Source organism: Rhea pennata, chromosome 20, assembly GCF_028389875.1.
Source record: "Rhea pennata isolate bPtePen1 chromosome 20, bPtePen1.pri, whole genome shotgun sequence".
NCBI lineage: Eukaryota > Metazoa > Chordata > Aves > Rheiformes > Rheidae > Rhea > Rhea pennata.
Window position 1 is genome coordinate 12,274,409 of NC_084682.1, and position 22,621 is coordinate 12,297,029.

The 22,621-nt window shown below is 44.1% G+C and overlaps 1 protein-coding gene across 1 annotated transcript; it reads left to right on the top strand.

The window, feature by feature from the left end:
* Positions 1-338: 338 nt before the first annotated feature.
* MPO (myeloperoxidase) lies at positions 339-22,413 on the top strand. The gene is made up of 13 exons (XM_062592847.1): positions 339-417; positions 1,060-1,137; positions 2,891-2,984; positions 4,348-4,523; positions 5,988-6,111; positions 8,188-8,317; positions 9,552-9,758; positions 11,208-11,523; positions 14,106-14,266; positions 16,368-16,614; positions 17,180-17,350; positions 20,113-20,350; positions 22,191-22,413. The coding sequence occupies exons 2-13, from the start codon at positions 1,062-1,064 to the stop codon at positions 22,411-22,413; spliced, it is 2,163 nt and encodes a 720-aa protein (XP_062448831.1). The 5' UTR covers positions 339-417; positions 1,060-1,061.
* Positions 22,414-22,621: the final 208 nt, after the last annotated feature.

Below are 22,621 nucleotides of genomic sequence, written 5' to 3' on the forward strand. Positions count from 1 at the left end.
GGACATTGCTCCTAACAAAAGCATTCACTGAGTATTTGGATGATGGACTTCTAAGTTGCCATGGAGATCAATGGTCTTCAAGATGAGGCCCGTTAGAATGGGGAGGAGAGCTGGGACCAGGCAGGGTTTCCAGGGTGCACAGGCTGGGAGAAAGCTGTCCAGGATGGCAAGGAGGCTGCAGCAACGATTGCCTGGGAACCTCTGCATTCACTGGTACGTTTTGCAAACCCTTGCTGTGTCTCTGCTTGGCACCAGCGCCTACCCTCCCCTTCCTTCCTTGTATCTACTGCTCGTATTGGAGCCAGGCAGCAGGACGTGGCAAGGCAGCACAAGAGCAAGGGTGAACACCCGTGAATGGCTCCACTTTGCCGTTCATTTAGGTGCTACGACATTTGCTGAATCTTGACACTCAGCCAGGTGAGTTCACCGTTTTTGTGTTGCCCCCCACAGTAGATGTTGCCCCAAAGTGGTGCACTCCCAACAGTGTCTGAGGGCCCAGAGACAGTGAAGAAATCCCCTGAGATAGGAAGCACCTTGTTTTCTTATTGCCAGCTTCTTCCACCTGCTCTAGAAGATTCAAGTGAATTCTAAAAATACAGCCTTTGAATTATCAAGCTGCCTTGGGCAGGGAATCCTCTCTACAGTTCGACAAAGATGTAAGGTGAGGTCCTGGGGCCCCATGGCTTGTATCCTGTGGAGAATGTGTAATTGAAAAACTCTTGCCTGATCCTCTGAGCCATGAGTTCATACTGCGGGTTTGAAGCACTGGCGCGGAAAAGGCTGGCTCAGGATGTGATGCTGCTGGATTAATGGGGAGACTCCAGAGTCCCACACTTATTTCACTGGGCATAGGCCTATTCGTCATTTGCCACCATAATCATCATGTCACTGCAAGGATGCTTGCTCTCAGGGAACATTGTACTGAGAAGAGGACACCTTGGCTAGAGCTGTGGGCTCCCTTAAGACGTGCCCTCAGCAGTACAGAGACTGACATTTTCAATGCATGCTGAAATCCGTGGCTTCGTGCTCTTCTTTATTTCTTGCATTTATTTTTTTCAGGGATGAAGGCAGAAATCAGCTTTCTGGGCTTTTTGGTGACCCTCAGCCTGTTCCAAGCATCTGTATTGTCTTCACATGGTACTGAACTTTTCTCAGGTTTAACAAATCAGAGGCTTTTACGTTCTGAGTAGGAACAAGAATACAGTTTAGTTTAACAGAACCTGAATTACTCTCTTGTAAACAGCTAAGACTCCAAGAGATATTCGGAATGTAGCTTCATGTACAGTTTGTATCTATCTACTACACAAGCAATCCTGAATATTTTAGTTTTTTATCAGTTAATTTCCTATCTGATTTCTTAAAATCCCATTAAAGGAGAGCTTAGTTCTCAGAACAGCTCTTGTCCCCTCCCCACAGTACAGCTGTCATCCCACCCCGCATGCTATATAAAACAGACCATGAGGCCCTCCTTGGTGAGCATGGCTTGACTGTGCCTGGGCTACAATGCTGGTAGCAGGTAGCTCCATTATCACATTCAAGTTATGTTTTTATGGAGGCTGGAATTTGAACTCCTCACTTCTTGGGGGAGCTGATTCTCACTCTCAAAGCATGGAATGAATTAGTGTCTCTTTTTGAAGTGAACTAATTTCAGCTGCCATAGTAATTGAGGAAGCAGAGCTACCATTGACTCTGGTGTTTAGGTATAGAGCACTTGCCTGGCAGTCTTCCAGCCTTGCATTACTCCTCTAAAACCTACAGAAAACTCTGACTGTTAATTTATCATTTAAAATTCTTATGGAAACTACATGCCTTACCTTTCATTTGTCTCAAATATTGGTTCAGACAATTAGTATTCCCACCATGATTGTCAAAGACGTGAACTCTAAGTTAATCCAGGAAGATATTTAAAGACTCTAGGAAGAATCTGGATATTTTTTCCCATTTGTACTGATTTCTGAATCTTTTTCCTTCCCTAGAAGCTAGAGGAAAATGCTCTCACTTAGAGCAGCAAAACAACGGTTGTCCTCTCCTGTTCCGTAACCCACAGATATTAGATTACTGGGACACAGTCCTTGTGCCTCTCATTCACTTTCAGGAGCTCCCCAATATAGAAGAAAATGCAATGAGAAGGGCAGGGAGTTGCAGGACATTTGTAGACAGATAGACAGGGGAAAGTAGTGGCAAAATCCTTCTGCTTTGTGGTATAAGGGAGATACATGAGCTACTGCTTTGGCCAGTTGGTGCTAAGGGGAAGCAATCAAACTCAGCATATGTGTATCATCAAATGTAGATACAACCAGTCTAGCAGAAAAGGAGTGAGGATAAAGACAATGGTGAGAAAAAACAGGAGACAAGAGAGCTCACTGCTCATCATGGCAGCCAGCAATATCTGGATTTTGCACAGGCCCTCTGCAGGTAGCTATTGCTGAAGTCATAGAAATAAGAATTACTTTGATTGGGGCTGCAAAATATCTTAAAGAAATATCAACTACTCCCTTATAAGGCAGGAGTAGGCAGATCATGCCTGCATCTCTCATGGTGGCTGTGTGAAGCCTCTGCTGATGGAGATACCATTTTCATGCCCAAGAGCGACTCTCACTGACTCCTTTGAGAAATACATATATATATATATATATATATACACACATATGTATACGCATACGTGTATATGTATATCTCCTTCAGGTTTCATGAAATTGAGCAGGGTCTGATAAAAAGTGGAGAGAGGGGTGGCAGTTAATTCCAGCACTGCAGTGCCTGTATCTCTGGATGCTGGAGGCACAGAGGGCTGTCAGCATAAGCATCCTCGGCACAGGGAAACTCTCACATCTGAAGTGAGCAGGGTGGAAGACAGTGTTCTCATCTCTGTCCTTTTCTTTCCTTTGATGAGATCTCTTAGAGGAACTGTCAGATGCATCACTCCTGAGCAGTGTTAATGAAGCCAAACAGCTAGTGGATTCAGCCTACAAGCTCACACGTGACAAGTAAGAATCGAGTCTGGGCTTAGCTGCTTGAATATGCTGCATGCTCTCGCTGTGAGATGATTCGACTGTGTCATGCAGTCCTTCAGTTGCAGAACAGCTGGCTCTTCCTCCTAACTCCCAGTATAGCATGTGAAGATTCTCCATGAATACTGCATGGCTGCAACCCAGCATTTTACCCAGCTGGAATGTCAGAGTGTTATACTTCAGGCTGAAATTAGATAAAGACTTCAAAATGCACTTAGTGCCACTCCCCTGGCATGGTCCTAGGCACGATGATTCTAGATACAGCCCAATAGGACACACATGAGACACCACACTTTCATAATGCCTTCTCATTCTTATGGGACCTGTCAACGGCCTGGGCTCCTCTGTCATGTTTTGGAGATTCTACAGTCTTTCACTGCTGGTGTTTCATTCTCTCTTTCATATATGACTTCTGGTTTTCCTACCTGTCTTGTGCTGCTCACTCTCGTCTACAAATCCTCTGGTGAGCAACCACATAGGGCTTTGCTACTCATATTCATGCAGCTGATATAGTGCCACCTGGTGCCTACTGGCTTCCCCTTACTTTTACATCATGTCACCAGTCTGTGGGGTTATTCTGGGCTGTAACTCTTGCCTTCTTGCTACCTGCTGTCTCTCCCAGCTCAGTATCACTTGGCTCTGTTTCATCCTTCATAGACATCCTGAGAAGGAGTGGAGCTCCTACTGTATTTCAGTTGTTCACCACCTATGAAGGCAGTGAACTGCTGTAGGTCATAGTGAGGGCATTTTGTGGGATCTGACAGGAGAGCCCTGCTTTTGCCACCATGATTTGGGGGTGTGCAGCTTCCTCCCAGCTCATGCACATCTTCCATCAGTAGTTGTCTTCTGAAGTCACCTGCTGGCTTAGGGAATCCCTGGTTTGAGAGCCTTTCTGGGCTCAGGGCTTCAACTACCCCAACAACATTAAGACAGTATTACTTGGAGATGTTTGAGACCTTGTGAACCTTTGGATGGAGACAGGCATCCACTGGTGTTAGTTGGGGAATAGCTGAGTGAGGTTCGACTGCCTCAAGGATGTAAAGTCCTAAGAGCTCTGAAGTTTGTCTTCTGGAAGGTGGAGCGCTGTGATTTAAGGAATTTCCTTCATGTTACCTACCCTGCTTCTCTGCCAAGAGTGGCAGGAACAGCCCTGGTCTCTCCAAGTTTAAGTACAAGATATTAGACTGACCCTGCCTTTTTTGGTAGTTCAGACTAAAGTTCCAGCTGGTGAGTTGGGATGCCTGAGGCTCGTGTGGGTAATCTGCAGGACTCTTGGATTTGCCCCGGTGCAGTCTTGCAGAAGACATTTCTTTTTTCCTTCTCCCTTCCAACCTTGTAGGATAAAGAAGAGTTTGCAGAACAGTGCCTTGACCCCAATACAGCTCCTAGGATATTTCAAACAGCCAGTGGCAGGAACTCGCTCCGTAGTTCGGGCTGCAGATTACATGGAAACCGCCCTGACCCTTGTCAAGGAGAAGCTGCAATGGACTGTGAAGGGGGATTTCAATGTCACAGGTATGGATGTCACTTTGCTAGGAGGAGTGCCATTTCATGAAGATGCAGGGCTTATTCAACAGGCTTTTGTGGGACCCAGGAGGAAGGAGTAAAAGGGAGGTTATGCTTGGTCACTTCTCAAATCCCTCCCATCTGGCTGCGGAGTGAAGCATCGTGGTGCTGTGCTGAGGAACAATCTCCTCCACGAGGAGGAGGTCCTGGCCTACCAGCAAAACCTGTTTGCTAAGAGCAGAGGGCAAGTTAGGGGCAGTTAGAAAAACAGTCCAGAAGGAAATGGGGAGGGCTATTGTCGTACAATAATGAACTCATGGGGGTCCCTGGCCTTAAGGCAAAACACTGACAGGCCAAGACCTGAAGCCCTGGCATCACTCTATCTAGGGTGCAAGGAGAAAAAGGAGGAAGGGCTGGGATCAGGTTTTCTCTGGGAAGCTTGGCTTCTCTTATATCACTGCTACCAGAGGAGAAACAGATTTTCCTGCACTTCTTCTAGAGCATGAGTCAGAAACGGCCGCTTCGCAGTTGCTGTGAGGGACTGACAACTCATTTGTCCTCCTCAAGCTTCTTTCTCCCTCTGGGTGTCATATGTTCTCTGTAAGCAGCTGCTGTGGACTAATGTCTATCTGGCATGCACAAGCAAGAGGGCTGTGTAGGCTGGCCATCCATCCAAGAGGTGCGGGCTGAGCATGCCTAACTCCTGCCTCTCCAAAGTCAGAGCTCTGCTTCTTAGTACAGCAACAAGCTCACCTGACCACATGTCTGCAACCTCTCATCAGTGGGCATCTGCCCAAGAGGCAGCAGTTGCTTCTTAAACAACACTGATGAAACTATTGGTGGCAGTAGTGTCTAAGAAACATCCAAAAGACTCAAGATGTAGCGTGCTAGCAGCAATGGCCAAAAAGTCAGCCACTTATCTCCCATTTCTGGGGGAATCTTCACAGTGGAAATGCAAAGCCAGGGTCCCCTTGTGGTGTCCGGAGGTCTGATGGGTTCTTCTCCAGACAACAGTCCTCTCTCTGAATGTGTGCTGAGCAGCAGTGGTACATGCTGGTGGCTGTTTCCATAGGGAAAGAAACTTTTAACAGATCACTGGGACAACTGTAGCTCTTATCAATTTATGGTGGAAATAAAGGGAAGGGGAGAGGAAAAGAAAAGAATTATTAATGCTGGAAAATAATTCCTCTTTTGCCCATTCTTAACATACAAGGATTGAACACAGCATTGTGGTCTTTGCTGCCATTCCAGATCAAAATGAGAGCTTTGCTGCTCTCTCCTGAGAATATCCTCAGTCCAGACATGTCTGAGTAGGATGACCTTAAAAGACAGTCCCTTGCGTTCTTCCTGCAGAAGATCATACTATGAGAGGAAACCAGTTCAGGATTACAAGAAGGGAATGTTTTTCCTGAGCCTGGGAGACAGCCCTACCCAGCAGAACCAGTATGTTCACTTCTTATCGTTATCTCACAGACATGCTCACACCAGCTCAGCTGGGGATGGTTTTCAAGGCAACTGGATGTGACCAGCAAAATAAGAAAATAAACTGTGAAGCTGCTTCCCACTACCGAACGATCACTGGCGAGTGCAACAACAGGTGAGGAGCTGTGGCAAAAGCAGGATGGATAAATGGTTCCTCTATCAGTAGAACAAGACCTATATACTCCAGGGTGATCCATATAAGATGCCTTCCTTAGGGTTTTACAACCCATTGTATTGTTTCCTAGGTATGTGGAGATTTTAATTCCAGTCTCACTTCAAGGGCTTTTGGTGTTGTACATGAACTATCTCTTTAGCCAAAATGCAAACAAATCAGTGTTGGTTACTGACCCTGCCCTGACAGCGTCCTAGCTCTGTACTGCAGCATGATCTGGTCTGGCTCCATGCCCTGTACTGTGAACCCTGTGCTCAGGAAAAAGTCTGGGCCTGCAGGCTGGGAGAGAGCACCTTGACTGTGTCCCTTGGTTAAACAAATGGGGTACAGGACTGTAAGGTGGAATATAAAATGTGATTTCTCTGTATATCCAAAGCTTTCTTTGTGTAATGAAGAGGGAAGCTGTGCTAAACAGTGGGGTGGTTACAAAAGGACCATATATGAGCCCATCCTTCCAGAGTCACCGAGGCAGAGCATCTCCTGGGACATGTGGCCAAAAAGCACCTCAGGCAGAGGAAGGAGTTTAGACATATTGGTTTGCGTAGAGGATGCTTTAGCTTTCAGATTTCTGTAAAAGAAGAGGGGAGAGAGCTATCTGCCGCCTTCCCTTTTCAGAAAGTGGTGGCTTCATTTACAAGTGAGAGTCTGGCTTCTGCGGTGGGGATAGGTCTGTCAGACCTGAGGCAAACCGTGAAGCCCTGGTGTGCTGTGTCCCTCCATTGCCTGGGCCTAGGCAGTGCTATATCCATGGGCATTATGGGCAATCAGAGAACACACTGTATACATGTACCTCAAGATGAAAATTTATTAGTCTTACTAAGGCTTTAAAAGTTTAATCAATATATAACAACTACTTTTATTCCAGTTTCAACATAGTAACACTCACAATGCAAAACACTCAATTTCTATTAAGAACATTGGTAATTCAGTAAAAGCAATAGGCATAAGTTCCTGCTCCTTTTCTCTGATGGTATAAGGGCCCTTCTTCCTTGGGTAGGATGATTCAGTGAGTTTTCAGAATCCACAGTTCTTATCGGGGAGAAGTGCAATGATGAGGGTTTCTTCCTCCTTGGTCTTGGTTTCCTTTGGGATTGTTTTAATGTCTTTCAATGTCACTTTTGTAATATTCTTTGATGTAATTTGATATACTCTTGCAGTCTTTAGCAGACCTCTACTATTGGTCTACATGGACAAGTTACCATGTTTATTTAGGTTAGTCTTTCTCCATATATTATTTCTTTTAAAAAGAGAACCATTTGGAGACAGCAAGGCAAAACCTAAAAAACTAAAATGAGTAAGGTAATAATATAATTACAACAAGCTCAGGATCACAGGGCAAGCAACAGACACTGACTGTTGTCTCTTTTTGCTTCTGCAGCCAACTCAACAGTCATCTGATCATAGAACAAGTTGCAAGCAAAGCAAAAGATTCTCAAATAATTTTTGGATATAGGTGAAGTTAGGCTCAGCTATTTTCAAGACTAGGCAAGTCCAGGCAAGGCCTAGTAAATACTGAGGCCTAGTGTGTATTATTATTATTATGATGATGATGCCTGAGGCTTATTGTTGGAAGTTGGCAACACCAAACTGTTTGGACCATAGAGCTTCTACATCTCCCCTGCTATTGTACCTATGTGTGTTATCCCTTTCCAAGGTTTCCATCCTTATTTAGGGATTAGGCACTTACTAGTTAGGTACAGCAGGACTCTGTTTTTTTTTTTTTCTCTTGTGCTTATATGTCCCTCCAGTTTCACTGCTTCATTTGAGGGACTATGAGGCATTAGGACATGCTCACGTATTTACTGGGCTGGATTAGGCCTCGAAGGCACTCCTGTACTCACTTAAGCATGAGGTGAAGAAAAACTCCATCACCCCGTAGGAAGATGCTATGTGGTGTCCATCTGCACAGTGTAACAGTATCGCATGGAGGAACTTGCCGGGTCACAATTCATGAGCTCTTGGCACTGCTACAATCCGAATGCTACTAATGGTTTGCTGTTCTTTCATTCACTTGTACAGGAGAAATCCATCACTAGGAGCTTCAAACAGAGCCCTTGTCAGATGGCTGCCAGCAGAATATGAAGATGGTGTGTCACTCCCCCGTGGGTGGACAGAAGGAAAGCGTTTCTCTGGATTCTCTCTTCCATTGGTAATATTTCTAATATTCATCCAAAAATGCAATAACAGTGTTTAGAGATTGCCAGTGCTTTGATATAACACAGGCCTCAGATGTAACTCCACCAAATAGCGTGGTGGGAATCAGTGGGCAGGAAGCTTAAATCTCCATCTGTAGGTGTCATTTGATCATATGTGAATTTCCACTGTGAGTTAATAGAAATATTTTCTAACTTCCCATGCTTGCAGATGAAGCAAAGGAAAAATAATCTAATTACTGCAGAACCAGAGGACAAAGACAGATGATGCATTCTTTTAAATCAAGTGCACTTAAACAAACTTATGTTGTCTTAACTCATCTTTTTCGATTTGGTTTTGCCCTGAAAAGCAACATGCTAGCAGATAAACAGAACAAGCGACTCCACTTGTCACAAATTGAAGAATATCTAGCTAGAAACTCTGTGTGGGAGTTCATAGGTGTGCATGGTCTATGGGTGTAAGCGTACAGCTTCTGTACTGCTTGAAGGAAGAGGCACTATAAGGTGGCTTCTGATCAGTTGAGCTCAGTGTGATAAGAGCTGTAATGAGGAGCATTGAGATTTTCAATATGTCAGGTGCCTTCTGCTCATGTTTTCATTGCAATTTTAAACCCTGTTATGTAGCACAATACTATGGCTTGAGCAGAATTTTGACCACTTCTTCTGTAGTGGTAACTGAAGAAAGAACTGGTGGAAGAATTGTAATGGAAGAGAGATGAATGAGAAAAGAAGGGACTTGGGAGACTATCCTGCCTATGAGAGGAGTATAGCTTACCAAAAGGCATTTGCTCTGTGAAGCATTATAACTAGAGGAATTCTTACTAGAAGTAAGTTAGCAGAAGGAATTTACTGAGAAAATCTTCAGAAATTCCCAATGACCTTTTTTTTCGCATTGCTATTTTATTTCAAAACAGTATTTTAAAATCTTATTTTGTGCCCATTTCCTGATCTATTCAGTAGTGGCTCCTTCTTAACTGCTTCCATACATCCATGAATGCTCATACTTGGCTCATGCTAGAGGCTAAGAGATCTGGTTGGCACCAGGAACAGTAAAATGCTCAGCAAAAGGAGCATCCAGCTGTGCCTTTCAACTTGGACAAAGGCTTGTTTTTTTCTGCTTAAGAGGAATTCATGTTGATAGAATTTTTGCTGATGACCCCAAGAATTGATATGCTCACTCATTCTTATGGTCATTTCCTAATATACATGCTCTGTCTTAATCCCTTACAGGTTCGAAAAGTGTCAAATGAGATTGTTCGTTTCCCCCCCGAGCAGCTCAAGCTGGACCAGCAGAGATCACTCATGTTCATGCTGTGGGGTCAGTTCATTGACCACGACCTGTCTTTCAGTCCCCACACGCCCGCTAGAGTTTCCTTCAGGGGCAAGGTGGACTGTGAGACCAGTTGTGCCAAACAACCCCCCTGCTTTCCTATCAAGGTACAGTCAGCCAGCTTCTTTCAGGGAAGGAGGGGAGGGTACCCATTCACTAGCTGGAAGATTTTAGTGACTCTCCCTGTATCTAAGACAGGTGAGATTTTAAAAAGGAGAAGAAATTATTGTGAGCATCTAGTCTGATATGTTTTATATAGGCCAAGTCTCTGTCCACTAGATTCAACTGCCCCTTTACAAGAAACCTTTTCTCCAAGTCAAGTCTCTTAGATGGCAGTCTCCAATTTAGCAGCTCTCCAGCTGTGGCTCTTTTGTCTGCAATGGGGTATGGACATGAGCTGTCAGTGGATAATGCTGGCTGAGGTAGTCCTTGCATACCACAGGAGAGTTTGAGCCTATGCATGCAGCTCCCGCTGTATCCCTGGCCACAGGACAGCCTCCCAGGGCAGTCCAGGGCAGGGTGAGACTGCTGCCTCTGAGGTGGTGGTGCTGGGTCCCAGGGGCTTCCCTGGCATATCAGGCACAGCCGCAGCCTGTACTTTCCCCAATTCCGGCCATTAGCCCCCTCTCCTTCAAAGATACAGTTTTTCCCTGGAGATGTAGTGCGATGGCAACACGGATGGTGTGATGGTGGTAGTGGGTGTGCCAGAGGCACCCACATTACAGTCTCAATTTTGATAAATGCTTAATAATACACACAGTTGACCTACTCAAACAGCAAAGACTGAGCCCTAATCCAGGGAATATAAAGTATCCAGGAGTTAGAGTACTCTCAAACGATGGGAGAACTGTGCTCCAAATCTGCTCTGAATCTTGATCATTCATTTGTGAGCCAATGTGCTGGGGGAAAGTAGGTACCAGATCCCCTTCTACCCATGTCTGGGTGGGCTCAGAAAACATATCCATCGGGTAGATACTTGGGGAAACACTATGCTGTGGACTTTGGGTCCTGTCTACACTGCAGGGCAGAGGCATGGTCCATCCTGCAGCCCTGCTCTCCTGTCAAAGACTTTTGAACATGTATTGAAACTCTTGTCCCCTCATGAAACTGTATTTTCTTCCAAAGAAAATTGTGAAGGGATAGGACATCCCCTGAGTGCCAAATGTGTACTTAAGAATATAACCAGAGTTAAAATTTGCAGACAGCTGTCCGCAATGTAGATATGGACACTAAACTCCGGTGTGGGAAAGGAGTACTTTGGCTTGCAAGATTCAGATACGTACATATCTAGAGGAAAAAGTAGTTATAGGATTTTCTTTATGGAAATGTAAGCATCTTCAGGCTTTCATGAGTATTTAGGACTTGGGTTTCCAAAATAGCATCTCTGATGTGAATGTTACCCTTCATGTCTGGGATTTATGACTGATCTCTACGCTACCTACCATGGGAAATATCTCTGAAATGGTTCTTGCTTGGCTTTTCTTATCGCTGAAGTATCAGTGCAGAGTTTATGCATCCCTGAAATGGTGATGAATTATCCTTTTATCTTTATGCAGATCCCACGCAATGACCCACGAATTAAAAACACAGAAGACTGCATTCCATTCTTCCGCTCAGCTCCTGCTTGTGACAGAGGCAAAGCAATTCGAGATCAGATCAATGCGCTCACATCCTTTCTTGATGCTAGTATGGTGTATGGCAGTGAAGCACCTTTGGCCAACAGATTGAGGGACCAGACCAACCAGCTGGGCTTGATGGCAGTTAATAAAAATTTCACTGATAGAGGGATGGCTTTTATGCCCTTTGGCAATGCACAGAAGGACCCCTGTCTTATGGTCAGTGGGAGATACAAAATCCCATGCTTTATTGCTGGTAAGTTGGGAGATGGCATCCAGAAGCTCCCTAACACTGAAATCTAGAGTGCACAACTCCACTAGCTTTATTTTATTTTTTTGATTGCTTGTTTTTCTTACTTAGGTAGAAAGTGGGGCATAGCAAAACATCATGAAAGACTTAAATAGGTTGCTCTAGGCAAGCTCCAGGTATGAGAGAGTCTTCTTTGTGACCATGTCCGTGCAGTGAAAATATCCGAGCTGCACTCAGAAGCCCTTGAGTAGGACCTGGTAAGCACATGGTGCTGGCAAAGGGCACTGGGAACCAGTATCAGATAAGGTTCATGGATGGAGCTGAGCAAATGCAGCAATAGCAGACTAGTCCAAAAGTGCTGGCTGTTTGGGCTTGTCATTTGGCATCTGTCTCTCCCTTCGGGACAGGTATGGGTGTGCTCGTGCTGGGTTGGGTCACTGCTGCAAAGCATTTGCCTGTGCTGCTGTATGTTGCTGTTTCTACTGTACTGTGAGAGGATCTCAGGTCCTAGCTGGACCAAGAATGACACAAGCTGCAGACTAAGGTGGCCTTTTAAGATGTGCCCCCCTCACCAAGAGGGCTGAGGCTGCACTAATTTTACACTCCAGCTGGACACAAGCACAGGCCTTTAACACACTGAAATGGCCTCCGACTCTGTTTATCAGCTCAGCCTCCCAGGAACCCTTTATCCTCTGTCAGTTTTCTGGCATCCTCTTGACCACCTCTTCTTTCCTTCTGTCATGCACAGAGCCTCTAGAAAACATGCCCCCCACACCGGTCAAAATACTGCACAGCCACCACCACTTTCTCATCTGCCGCTGTTTGCTCTCTTCTCATCTTCCCAGTGCATGGAGGCCAAAAACATCTGATTCTCAAAGTTCTGATCATTGCTTTCTTCTCCCTGGTGCCTGTTGGTGGGGATCATCATGCTGCCACAAGCCTTTGGGGCCCCAAAAAAGAATGTTTCTGATGCATCTTGTGAATTAGCATCTTACTCCTTTGTCTTTTTTTTTTTTTTTTTTTTTGAGTCAGCAGGACCTTCTTGCTAAACTCCTCCTGGCTCTGGCCACATTGGGTTGCTCTTGGCACCAGCACTGGGCTGCTCATGGCACCAGAGAAAGCTTGAAGGCATGCCAGATCTCCTCAGCTGTGGAGCTGATTTCTATTCCCTTGGTACCCCAAGGGAAAAGAAATCAAGGACCAAGGAAAATAGCAATCCACGAACCATCCTCTCAGTCCTTAGATACAATCAGAGACTGGCAGTGGGACTGGTAGGATAGCTCTGTTTGAAGCCATTCTCCAGTTCCCTCATTTTAAGCTCTTGGTGTTTCATATTTCCTTCTACCTCTCAGCTATATCTATTTTCCCGTCCATTGATCCATGTCTTCAATTGCTTCTCCAGTTCTGTGTAAGTCTTTCCTCAGTGAGGATCCTGCAGGAATCATGGCCAAAGGTGGATGTCTAGTGAGGAACAGAAGAATAATCAGGCATGTTGGATGTTTCACAGGACAGTCACGCTGCCTCCAGTACTTTGCAGCCTAGGGGCTGCCTGAACAGTTTCTATGTCATGTTGCTGATTACATAACCATCAGCGAATTTCTAGTGAAGATTTTAGGCTTACTCTGCAGCACTTTGCATCTCCTTGCAAACCATTTTCAAAATTCAGTGCCATATTTGTAACTTTTCCAGTCCCTAAGTATTGATGAAATTTTGTGTGCGCAAGTTGGCTAGCAGGGTTCAATGATTTCATACTCAAGCCCTAGGAGGATACTCTCCACTCATGGCGACTTTCCAGTGCTTGTTCTGTCAGTTATTCAGTAGTCTCTTACAGATACTTTTGGACAGAGTCTTTGGTGGTTCATAAAAAGACACTGACATGGGAACCTCACAAGTTCTGCTGTGAGGAGCAGAAGCAGGAGCAAATCCTTGCTTTGAGTATGGCATTATCTTCTCCAGGTACCTCTTCCCACTCTCATCACCTGCTTGCTCTTGTGTTTCCGACTGTAGATGTTTGAAGAAAGATTCAATATTTCTTTATGGTACCTTTTGTAATTTATTCCTCCAAGGTTGGACTCACTGCATGTGACTCATCATTTACTTACCAGAGCACTTGGTCCTGTCTGCTTGCTTTGGCTGTAGTTTCAGTCAGTTTAGGGATGCATGCTCTCTCCTTTAGTCATCCCAATTTCCTTCTGCCTATTGTCATTGCTCTTTTCAGCTATGAGACTGTGTCTTTAATATGGGGCCTAGAGGAAGCCTACTGGTATTTAATGCTTTAAGTCACCTTTTTATTCCCTTTTTAACACACCTTCCCATTTCTGGGTCATAGCTCTTTCTAAGACTGAACATAACAGTGGTGGAGTTTCTGCTTTTACTGCTTTGGTAGGGATAAGGCTTTCCACTAGAGCCCTTCAAACCTCTGGCCCCAGATGCAGTTTTCCTTCTACTACTGTGTCATCTGCTTCATGATGAAGACATCGATACGTCTAAATTTTCTCTGTGTATTGTTCCCAAGTGTGACATTTGCTTACTCCTAGTGTAAAGCAGCCAGGCACACACAGGTCAACACTTATTTATGATACTTCTAGGTGACTCTCGAGCAAATGAGATGCTGGAGCTGACGTCCATGCACACACTTTTTGTGCGGGAGCACAATCGCCTGGCTAGAGGGCTGAAGAGATTAAATCCCCACTGGAATGGAGAGAAGATCTACCAGGAGGCACGGAAGATCGTAGGTGCCATGATCCAGGTATTGGCCACAATGTCATATGTGCTAATGTCTGTCCAACTCTTCCTCCTTGTCTTGCAGTCTCACAAAATTTACATGATGGACTTTGTGGATAATTTCTGAAGACTGCAGTATTTTGAGGTGCACATGATCAAATGCCTTTTACCTGCCCTTTCAGTTAAAAGCAAAATCATCCAGAGATGCCTGAAATAAGCACAGAAGGGTCCACTTGAATTTCTGATGTCTGTCTAATGTTGCTGTCTCCAAATTGTTGATGTGTTTTAAGCTGCAGGTTTTTGTTTGAGGAACACAAAGAGAAAAAATTCAGAGGAAAAGCTTTTCTAAACAGTATCGTATGTGCTAAAAGTACAGTTGGTGATGGTTTTAAAAATCTTCAGGTTGTGAGTCTCTTTCTCTAAAGTGCTGGCAGGTACAATAGGCTGTGATAATCCTCTGTCCTTACTGCTTTTGGTCAAAGAGCCCCTTCAGGACTGTGTCTGCGTCACAGATTTCCCTCTGATTGAGGTCCTAGGGTCATAGAAAGCTTTCTCTGCTAGAAAGGGACCTCTGGAGATCCCTAATCCAGATTTTCAAAGCCAGATCAGGTTGCTCAAGTGTGATGTGTCAGAAGAGTCCAGCTTATATGGGAGAAAATGTCTTTACTGTGAAGGTGCCTGAGCACTGGAACAGATTGCCCAGGAAAGTTGTGGAGTCTCCATCCTTTGAGATACTCCAAAGCCATCTGGACAGAGTCCTGGGAAATGTGCTTTAGGTGACCCTGCCTGAGCAGAGGGCTTGGACGAGATCATCTCCAGAGGTCCCTTCCAAACTCAAGTGTCCTGTGATTCTGTGTCCAATGGTAGTCCTTAGTCATACGCAATTAAAAACCTGTCTTCTGAGTTGGTTTGACAGAAAACAAGCAAATAAAAAACTCTTTCAGGAATATCAGAAGGTTTAAGTTTTCAAAACTGTCAAAATTAAATATTATGGTATTACTGAATTAGTATCTCACAGATACCCCATATATCTCACTATGCTCCATCACTATGTGTACAGAAAAAGCCTTAAAAATGTTAGATAAGCCAATGTGGAGAGAGTTGAACAATTGCCCTAGAAGTATTGAGTTCCTCATTATATCTAGACCAATGCTCCCATCTTCTTGCAATTTTGAGACAAATAAGATATTTTCATCCTGCTGCCAATGGATTTAATTTTCTGAGTTATCTTCAGCAGTCCCCTCAATATCCCAAGAGATTCTAAGACCAGGATTGGAAACCTTTGCTGTGAGAGCATTAATATAGCTGCCCTGGGGTGGTGATAACATCTGTTTCAATAGTGCTGATTTTTTATGTCATCCGAGGCATACAGGACAGGATGGAAGGAGGAACTGCAGCTCTACCTTGCTGCTGGGAGTGACCTCTAACTATATTACCGTGAGGGAATATTTGGGAGGATTTGGGAGGCATTGCTAGTTTTTATCTTTCTCTGACCCACCGAGCTGCAAAGCTAGATGAGGGGCATGCCTGGGGATATCTAAGTGCCAATTCCTCAGCACCATGGGGCAGAGGATCCTGGGGCACACACAGAGGATGAGTGTGGGATAGGCAGTAGCAGTGTCCATGCTTCCTATTGCCTGATGTTGCTGCAACAGTTTTTTCCGCTTTACATTTTCATGGCCTTATCAGTGCCAGAGAATGCTGAGATTGCACCACACACGGCTGGAGGAGCCAGGAGTCGAGGCAGTGGGTTGCAGTGCCTATATCTGTGCCTGGAGCTGTGCTATTGGCGACATGATACAGTGGCCAGGTGAAGAAGCAGCTTTGAATCAATGCCATAGAGCTAAAGAAATAAAAATGTCACTCAGCAATGTCACAAGCGATCTTCACTAGACTATGAAAATGATTGGGTTACGATCTGATGAGGTGAAAGATAAATTGACTCTGGGTACTCTCTCCACTCTCCATCTTGTGCTAGCAAAATCTCCTAGAGAAATCATTTTGAAGTAGTTCAGTAGGACAAATCCTCTAGTTTGAGACATGAGTGAGAACTCTCTCATCACTGTACTTCCAAAAAACTGATGTTTAAGTAATTAATGATTCATCCTTTCTGTGTTTCCTCCTAGATTATAACCTACAGGGACTACCTGCCTCTTCTACTGGGAACTAGTTTCCAGAGAATGATACCTTGCTACCGAGGCTACAATGATTCTGTGGATCCTCGAGTGTCCAATGTCTTCACTCTGGCTTTTCGTTTTGCGCATGCTTCAGTTCCCCCATCTGTGGAGCGCTTAAATAAATATTACAAGCCTGCACACCCCAAAATCCAACTCAGTAAAGCCTTCTTTGCTGTATGGAGAATTGTGAAAGAAGGTAAAGTCTTCACTTTAAGTGAAGTACACCTTGCACTGCTGGGTGCATTAGCCCTTTCAGCCCTCCCTGGATGAGCTCTTGCTTCAGCCAAACTTAAAAGCTATTTTCAATAAAGGAACTTCACCATTAGCCAGAGTTTTCCACAGCATAGCTGTTCTCTGCAGTCAAAATGTGACCTTATTGTGAAGTATACAGTTTGATAACTTACTTAGTGTTGTTTCTAACATTATTCAAGATATTTTCTTTTTAATGCTTTAAGTGCAGGAAAATTGATTCTGATATGTGGTATTTGTCCCTTTTCCTAGGTTATCCAATTCCTTCCTTCCTTTGATGCATTTTCTTTACTATAGTCAGCATCTCATGGAGCACACTTATCTCATTTTCCAGAAAGGGAACTAGTGATGTGACATACAATGAAATCACAGGAGCTAAGATGCCTCAGTTAAGGTGCAACAGTTCCTACTAGAAGATTTTAAGTAAATATAAGCAATATTCAGCTTGCCTGAGCCTCTCTCAATACCCTTTCCACCCTACACTGCTCAAAGTTACTGTGTAATTGTTGCAGGTGGTATTGACCCTCTTCTCCGGAGCCTGATGGCTAATCAGGCCAAGCTGATGACACAGCAACAAATGGTTGTGGATGAGCTCCGGGATCGGCTGTTTGAGCAGGTTGAAAGGATTGGGTTGGATTTACCTGCACTTAACATGCAGCGTTGCAGAGATCATGGCCTCCCAGGTAAGTTGGGAACAGGGTATCCAAAGAAAAACGGATGAAAATCTGGCACTCTTGTAGCTGAACACAGAGAAAGCTCTCCAACCTCCATTCACATGCCCATGCTTTGACATAATTTGTTTTGGCTGAAATTCCTCAGAGGTCTTTCTCAATTTTTTCCATGTTTTCTGTACTGCTATAGTAAATAAATAGGAAGTTATACAATATAGTAAATAAATAGGAAGTTATACAATGAAGTTAGAGCCTGGCTGGAACTGCAGGAGTTACCTGGAGGCACACCATCAAAAGAAACTTTTGCATTGCACAGATAGAAGTCAAGTGTTCAGTAACTGACTTGCAGAATCAAGAATCACAGAATGGTTGAGGTTGGAAGGGACTTCTGGAGATCATCTAGTACAACACCCACCCTCCCACCCCCCCCACCCCTCCCCACCCCCCCCCCCCACTCAAGCAGGGTCACTTAGAGCACGTTAGATAAGATCATATCCAGGCAGGTTTTGAGTGTCTCCAGAGAGGGAGACTCCACAACCTCTTGGGGTTTGTAGGCCCCAAGGGCTCTGTTACTCTCACAGTAAAGAAGTTTTTCCTCATATTCAGGTAGAACTTCCTATGTTTCAGTTTGTGCCCGTTGCCTCTAGTCCTGTCGTATGGCACCACTGAAAGAGTCTGGCCCCATCCCCTTGACACCCTCCCTTCAGGTACTTATACACATTGATAAGATCCCCCTCAGTCTTCTCTTCCCCAGACTAAACTGGCCCAGCTCTCGCAGCCATTCCTCATAAAAGAGATGCCCTAGTCCTCTGATCATCTTTGTAGCCCTACGCTGGACTCTCTCCAGTAGTGCCATGCCTCTCTTGAGAGAGATAACACACACTGTTATTTAAATAGTAAAACCAGGTATCATTAGTGGAACTGAGGCCAGAAGTGCACTGTGGCCTCTCTCCAAGCATGTATATGCGTACAAATCTAGTCCAGCCACACAAGTTTGGAAGAGCAGATCGTGATGTGTGAATCTCATCCTATTTTCTCCACAAAGATTCTCTCCCAGAAAAGAACATGTCAAAACTACTCACAAGGCTGTGCAAGATGCAAAAATGGTGTAATGACATTGCAAGATTGTCTTGAGAAATAGATTAATGATAGGTATTTACAATTGGATTTTGGGTGTGCCATTGCGTAACAGTGCTATCAGGTTGAATGAAAGCTGATGAAAGATGCCATCAGTAATATGCTGGGAGTGGTAATACGGCTTACTTTGAAACTGTGATGAAAATAATGCTAGATTCACGTGTTTTAAGCCTGGACAGATGTTTGCAATACATTCAAATGCATGATCAAGCCATAGGATTGCTCTGCCTTTCCTAGAATTTGATTTTCCAAGCTACAATTGGAAATAAAACACAATCGGAACCAAAATATGGAGTTCCTATCTTCAGCTGTTGAGTTACCGTGGTAGAATTAATAAGCATATTTAGTGTGAATCAGATTCTAGCTTTTGAGTTTCAGCCTACCTCTGAGTGCTGCTGTATTTCTTTACATCAGACTTGTCTAGGAAGATGCAGCAAGATCAAAAAAACTTCCTAATTCTTTTTCTAATAAAGTAAATAGTTGGTCTCATTGAACTGTTTGTTAAGGTTGTCATCCAGGCATCATATGCTGCATCTTTTTCTCTGAATTACATCCAATTTTTAAACATCCTGCTTACAGCAGAGATGTATGCTGCAGCATCATCTCTTCTCTGCATCTAGCAGTTCATTGACCCAGCAGGAAGAAGGATGCATTAAGGCTCCATAGACTTTTCCTCTACCTAAGCAGTCATTTGATAAAATACAGAGAGATAACTGATTCGTAGAATGCCCTTTGCTGAGTAAGTGGCCTGTCCAGCGAGATGTAGGCTTGCACCCCTGTTCTGTTCCAGCAAATTTTCATTTATTTGCTGTACACAAAAATCAGTCTTGCTGGCAAAGTACAATGTCCCTCTCTCACCTGTAGTTACTCAGGTCATATAGAGCTCGTTTGTAAGGTGGAATGGCTTGTCCCTGTAGCTAAATAGAAATGCAAATGAATCCAAATCTGGAGAAGTATTTGCCCACTATTATATTTTACAGAATGTGGTAGTATCAACACCTTGCCCAAATACAGTAACCTCATAAGTTTTGCGAGGACCTCTGTCCTGTTGTCTTCTGACTGAGCTCCCAGATCCCTAGGTTCTTGATTTGCAGTGAAGATCAGGTAGCAACTGGGCAAGTCCTGGTCTTCATCTTGGCACCCAGAGAACAGAGTTAGGAGCAGTCACAGCACACTCAAGATGTGGATCAAATGCATGAACACAAGTCTCCTTTGCTATTTGGAATGTCCTAGGGTCTCTCCTCTGGCTTTGTGCTGCAGCTTCAGCAGGCTATGGTTCTCCTGAAGTTCCTGTATCACATTGCTAGGAGGTTGTTTCAGGTATGCCATGACACTAAAGTTTTTGTGCAGGCATCTGCATTGGCACTGAGTGGAAAAGCAAAACAGCAATGGGAAGTGATAGAGTGACTCCTTCTTGCAAAGCAATGGCCACCAAAATGCCAGGCAAGAAAAACTGACTCTGGAGGTGTGGAAATGCAATGTATTAACAGAAATATGGACAAAATTGGAAAGAGATTTTAAACATACAGGGAATCTACTTGTGCCCTGGATCTGGGAAAGAGAGGAAAAGTGTCCTTCCCAGGAAGGAGGAGTGAGTTATTGACTGCTCTCTGCTCTAATACCTGATTTTCTTGCAGGTTATAGCTCCTGGAGACAATTCTGTGGGCTTTCAAACCCTCGTGATTTGAGGACACTTGCTCAAGTGTTGAAGAATCGTAGTCTGGCAAGAAAATTCATACAGCTGTATGGGACACCAAAGAATATTGACATTTGGATTGGGTCACTTGCAGAGCCCTTTGTAAATGGAGGAAGAGTTGGTCCTCTCATGGCTTGTATCATTGGCACACAGTTCAGGAACCTACGTGATGGAGACAGGTAAGAGAAGAGCCAGGTACGCAGTCTCCAGAGGACAGAGAGAGACTGGGGTTATGCAGATTTGTTTATGCACAGTTCGAAACTGATTTGAGTTGTTTTTTGTTACTCTTCCAGATATTCTTTTCATTTTCTGGCAATGTTCTTATTTCCAGTCTAGGTCTTCCATGGTTGGGATCCTAGGCTGAGATCCCTTCCCAGACAAGCATTTTCTCTTTCAGCCTGTTCAGCTGACTGTCCTTACCTGTGCAAATTGGATTGCCTTTCTCCACACTGATGGTGTACAATGCAAATGTTTGAGCTCTTTGCCTGTGTTCAGATAAGTTATTGCAAGGAGGACCACATTATTGTATGTTCAAACACCAGCTGACTTGAGGAAATGGAAATGTGTAAGTAACCTCTAACAGAACAGAGGGACGGAAGAGGAACAGACATACCAAAGGGACAGCTCAAAAGATAGAATCACCAGCCATTAGATGGTTTGACTCCACTAGCTAGAAACAAGCTGACAGGTTTTATCAGCCTAAGTAGCTTGCACTGATAGTCCTGTTAGATGCTCAGTATCTGTTGATTTGGTGGCTAGTGCCTTGAGTAGTTTTAAAAATGTACCTAATTCACCTAAAGAGTAAAGATGGTGTAGGTTCCACTAAATGGAGATTTGGTTCAGTCAGACACAAGCTAAGTGTGAATGCATGTTAGCTGATTTTTCTCAGTGAGAATGAGGCTGGTAGGTTGTCTGTTTTTAATCAGTCGCTAAACTATACAGACTGGAAAGTGCTTATGGACTAAACTTCAGGACTGTGTATAAGTCCAGAGTTTGCAGGCCAAAGGATCTTGCTAAAGGGCTAACACACTTTGAGGTCTGTAGGGAGTAAAGGAGATTTAATGCTCTCTCTTGGCTAAGTTTCAGCTCAGCCCACACTGCTTCCACGGGGCATTGACAGTGTCCCTGGCCACTCTCTGCTGGGAGAGGGAGATTGCTCCCTCTGGGCTGCTGTGCTAGAATCTGTCAAAAACACACGCAAGTCTACTTTTCCATCTCCTGAAGTTGCAATGCATAACTTTGCACTGCTCTAGTGTACTTCACCTCCAACTGTTGTCTGGAAAAAAGTAGGATCCAAAACAAGATCAATAAGAGGTGTAACCAGCACTATTAGCACTCCAAGGAGCCCCCGGAAATTCATAGCCTCTGTAGCTATGAGCCACTCCGGTGGCCCAACATGCAGCAGTGTTTGGGCTTAGCTTGCACAAGGAGATGGTGGTAAGGGATTACTTGTCAGTCAAAATCATTTAGGCATTGCTGTGCTTTCGTCATAGGACGGTGCTTTCGTCCTCCTCCTCCTCTGTAGAGTTGCTCAGAGCATCAGTTGCAGCAGCAAGCTATGTGTCCCATTTTAAGTGATGTTTCCCAGTCCTTTGTGAAGCAGAGTCCTTGTATGGTTTAGCAGTATTTCCTGAGGGCTCATGACCTGTGTTTCTGGGAAACTTCTGTGCCAGGTACAGACCTAGAAAGACTTACTATGAACTCATAATCTGGCACTGGGAAATTAAAGGTACACATGGCTTCTGTTGCATGTCTAGGAATGGTATTGACATTGCAAGCTATAGGAATCCATTAAAAGAAGAAGAAGAAGAAGAAGAAGAAGAAGAAGAAGAAGAAGAATGATAGGTCTCATTTTAGTGTGGTAGGTCTTGACTTGAATAATATAAATTTAATTTTATTCTTGGTAACAGAAATGTGTTGTTTGTGTTGGACGCTTAACAGGAAATAAAATATCAAGAGTCTTGAATGTAGAAAAGCCTAGAGGACAACATCTATTGTGTCATTTTCTTTCTTCTGTAGGTTTTGGTGGGAGAATAAAGGGATTTTCACTCCTCAGCAGCGCTGTTCACTGGCCAAAATATCCTTATCACAAATAATATGTGACAACACCCACATCTCTAAAGTGTCAAGAAATATCCTTCGGGCCAATAGATATCCTCATGACTTTGTGAGCTGTAGTCAGATCCCAAAGCTGGACCTCAGACCTTGGAAGTCAAGGAGGACTGAAGAAGGTACAAAATGAGTTGTAAGGTTCAAAGAGTAGACAGTTCCCACTTGCAAATGTGTGAAGTAACTAAGTTAAATCAAAATTTGAAGCATTTTCAAGTTTCTAAGCAACACATCAGAGTTACACAGGAAACTAGCTTTCCTAAATACTCTTGAAAACACCAAGAAATGGCTGTTGACATGTTTAGGCACTCAAATAGCTCTATACCTGACCCTGAGGCTCT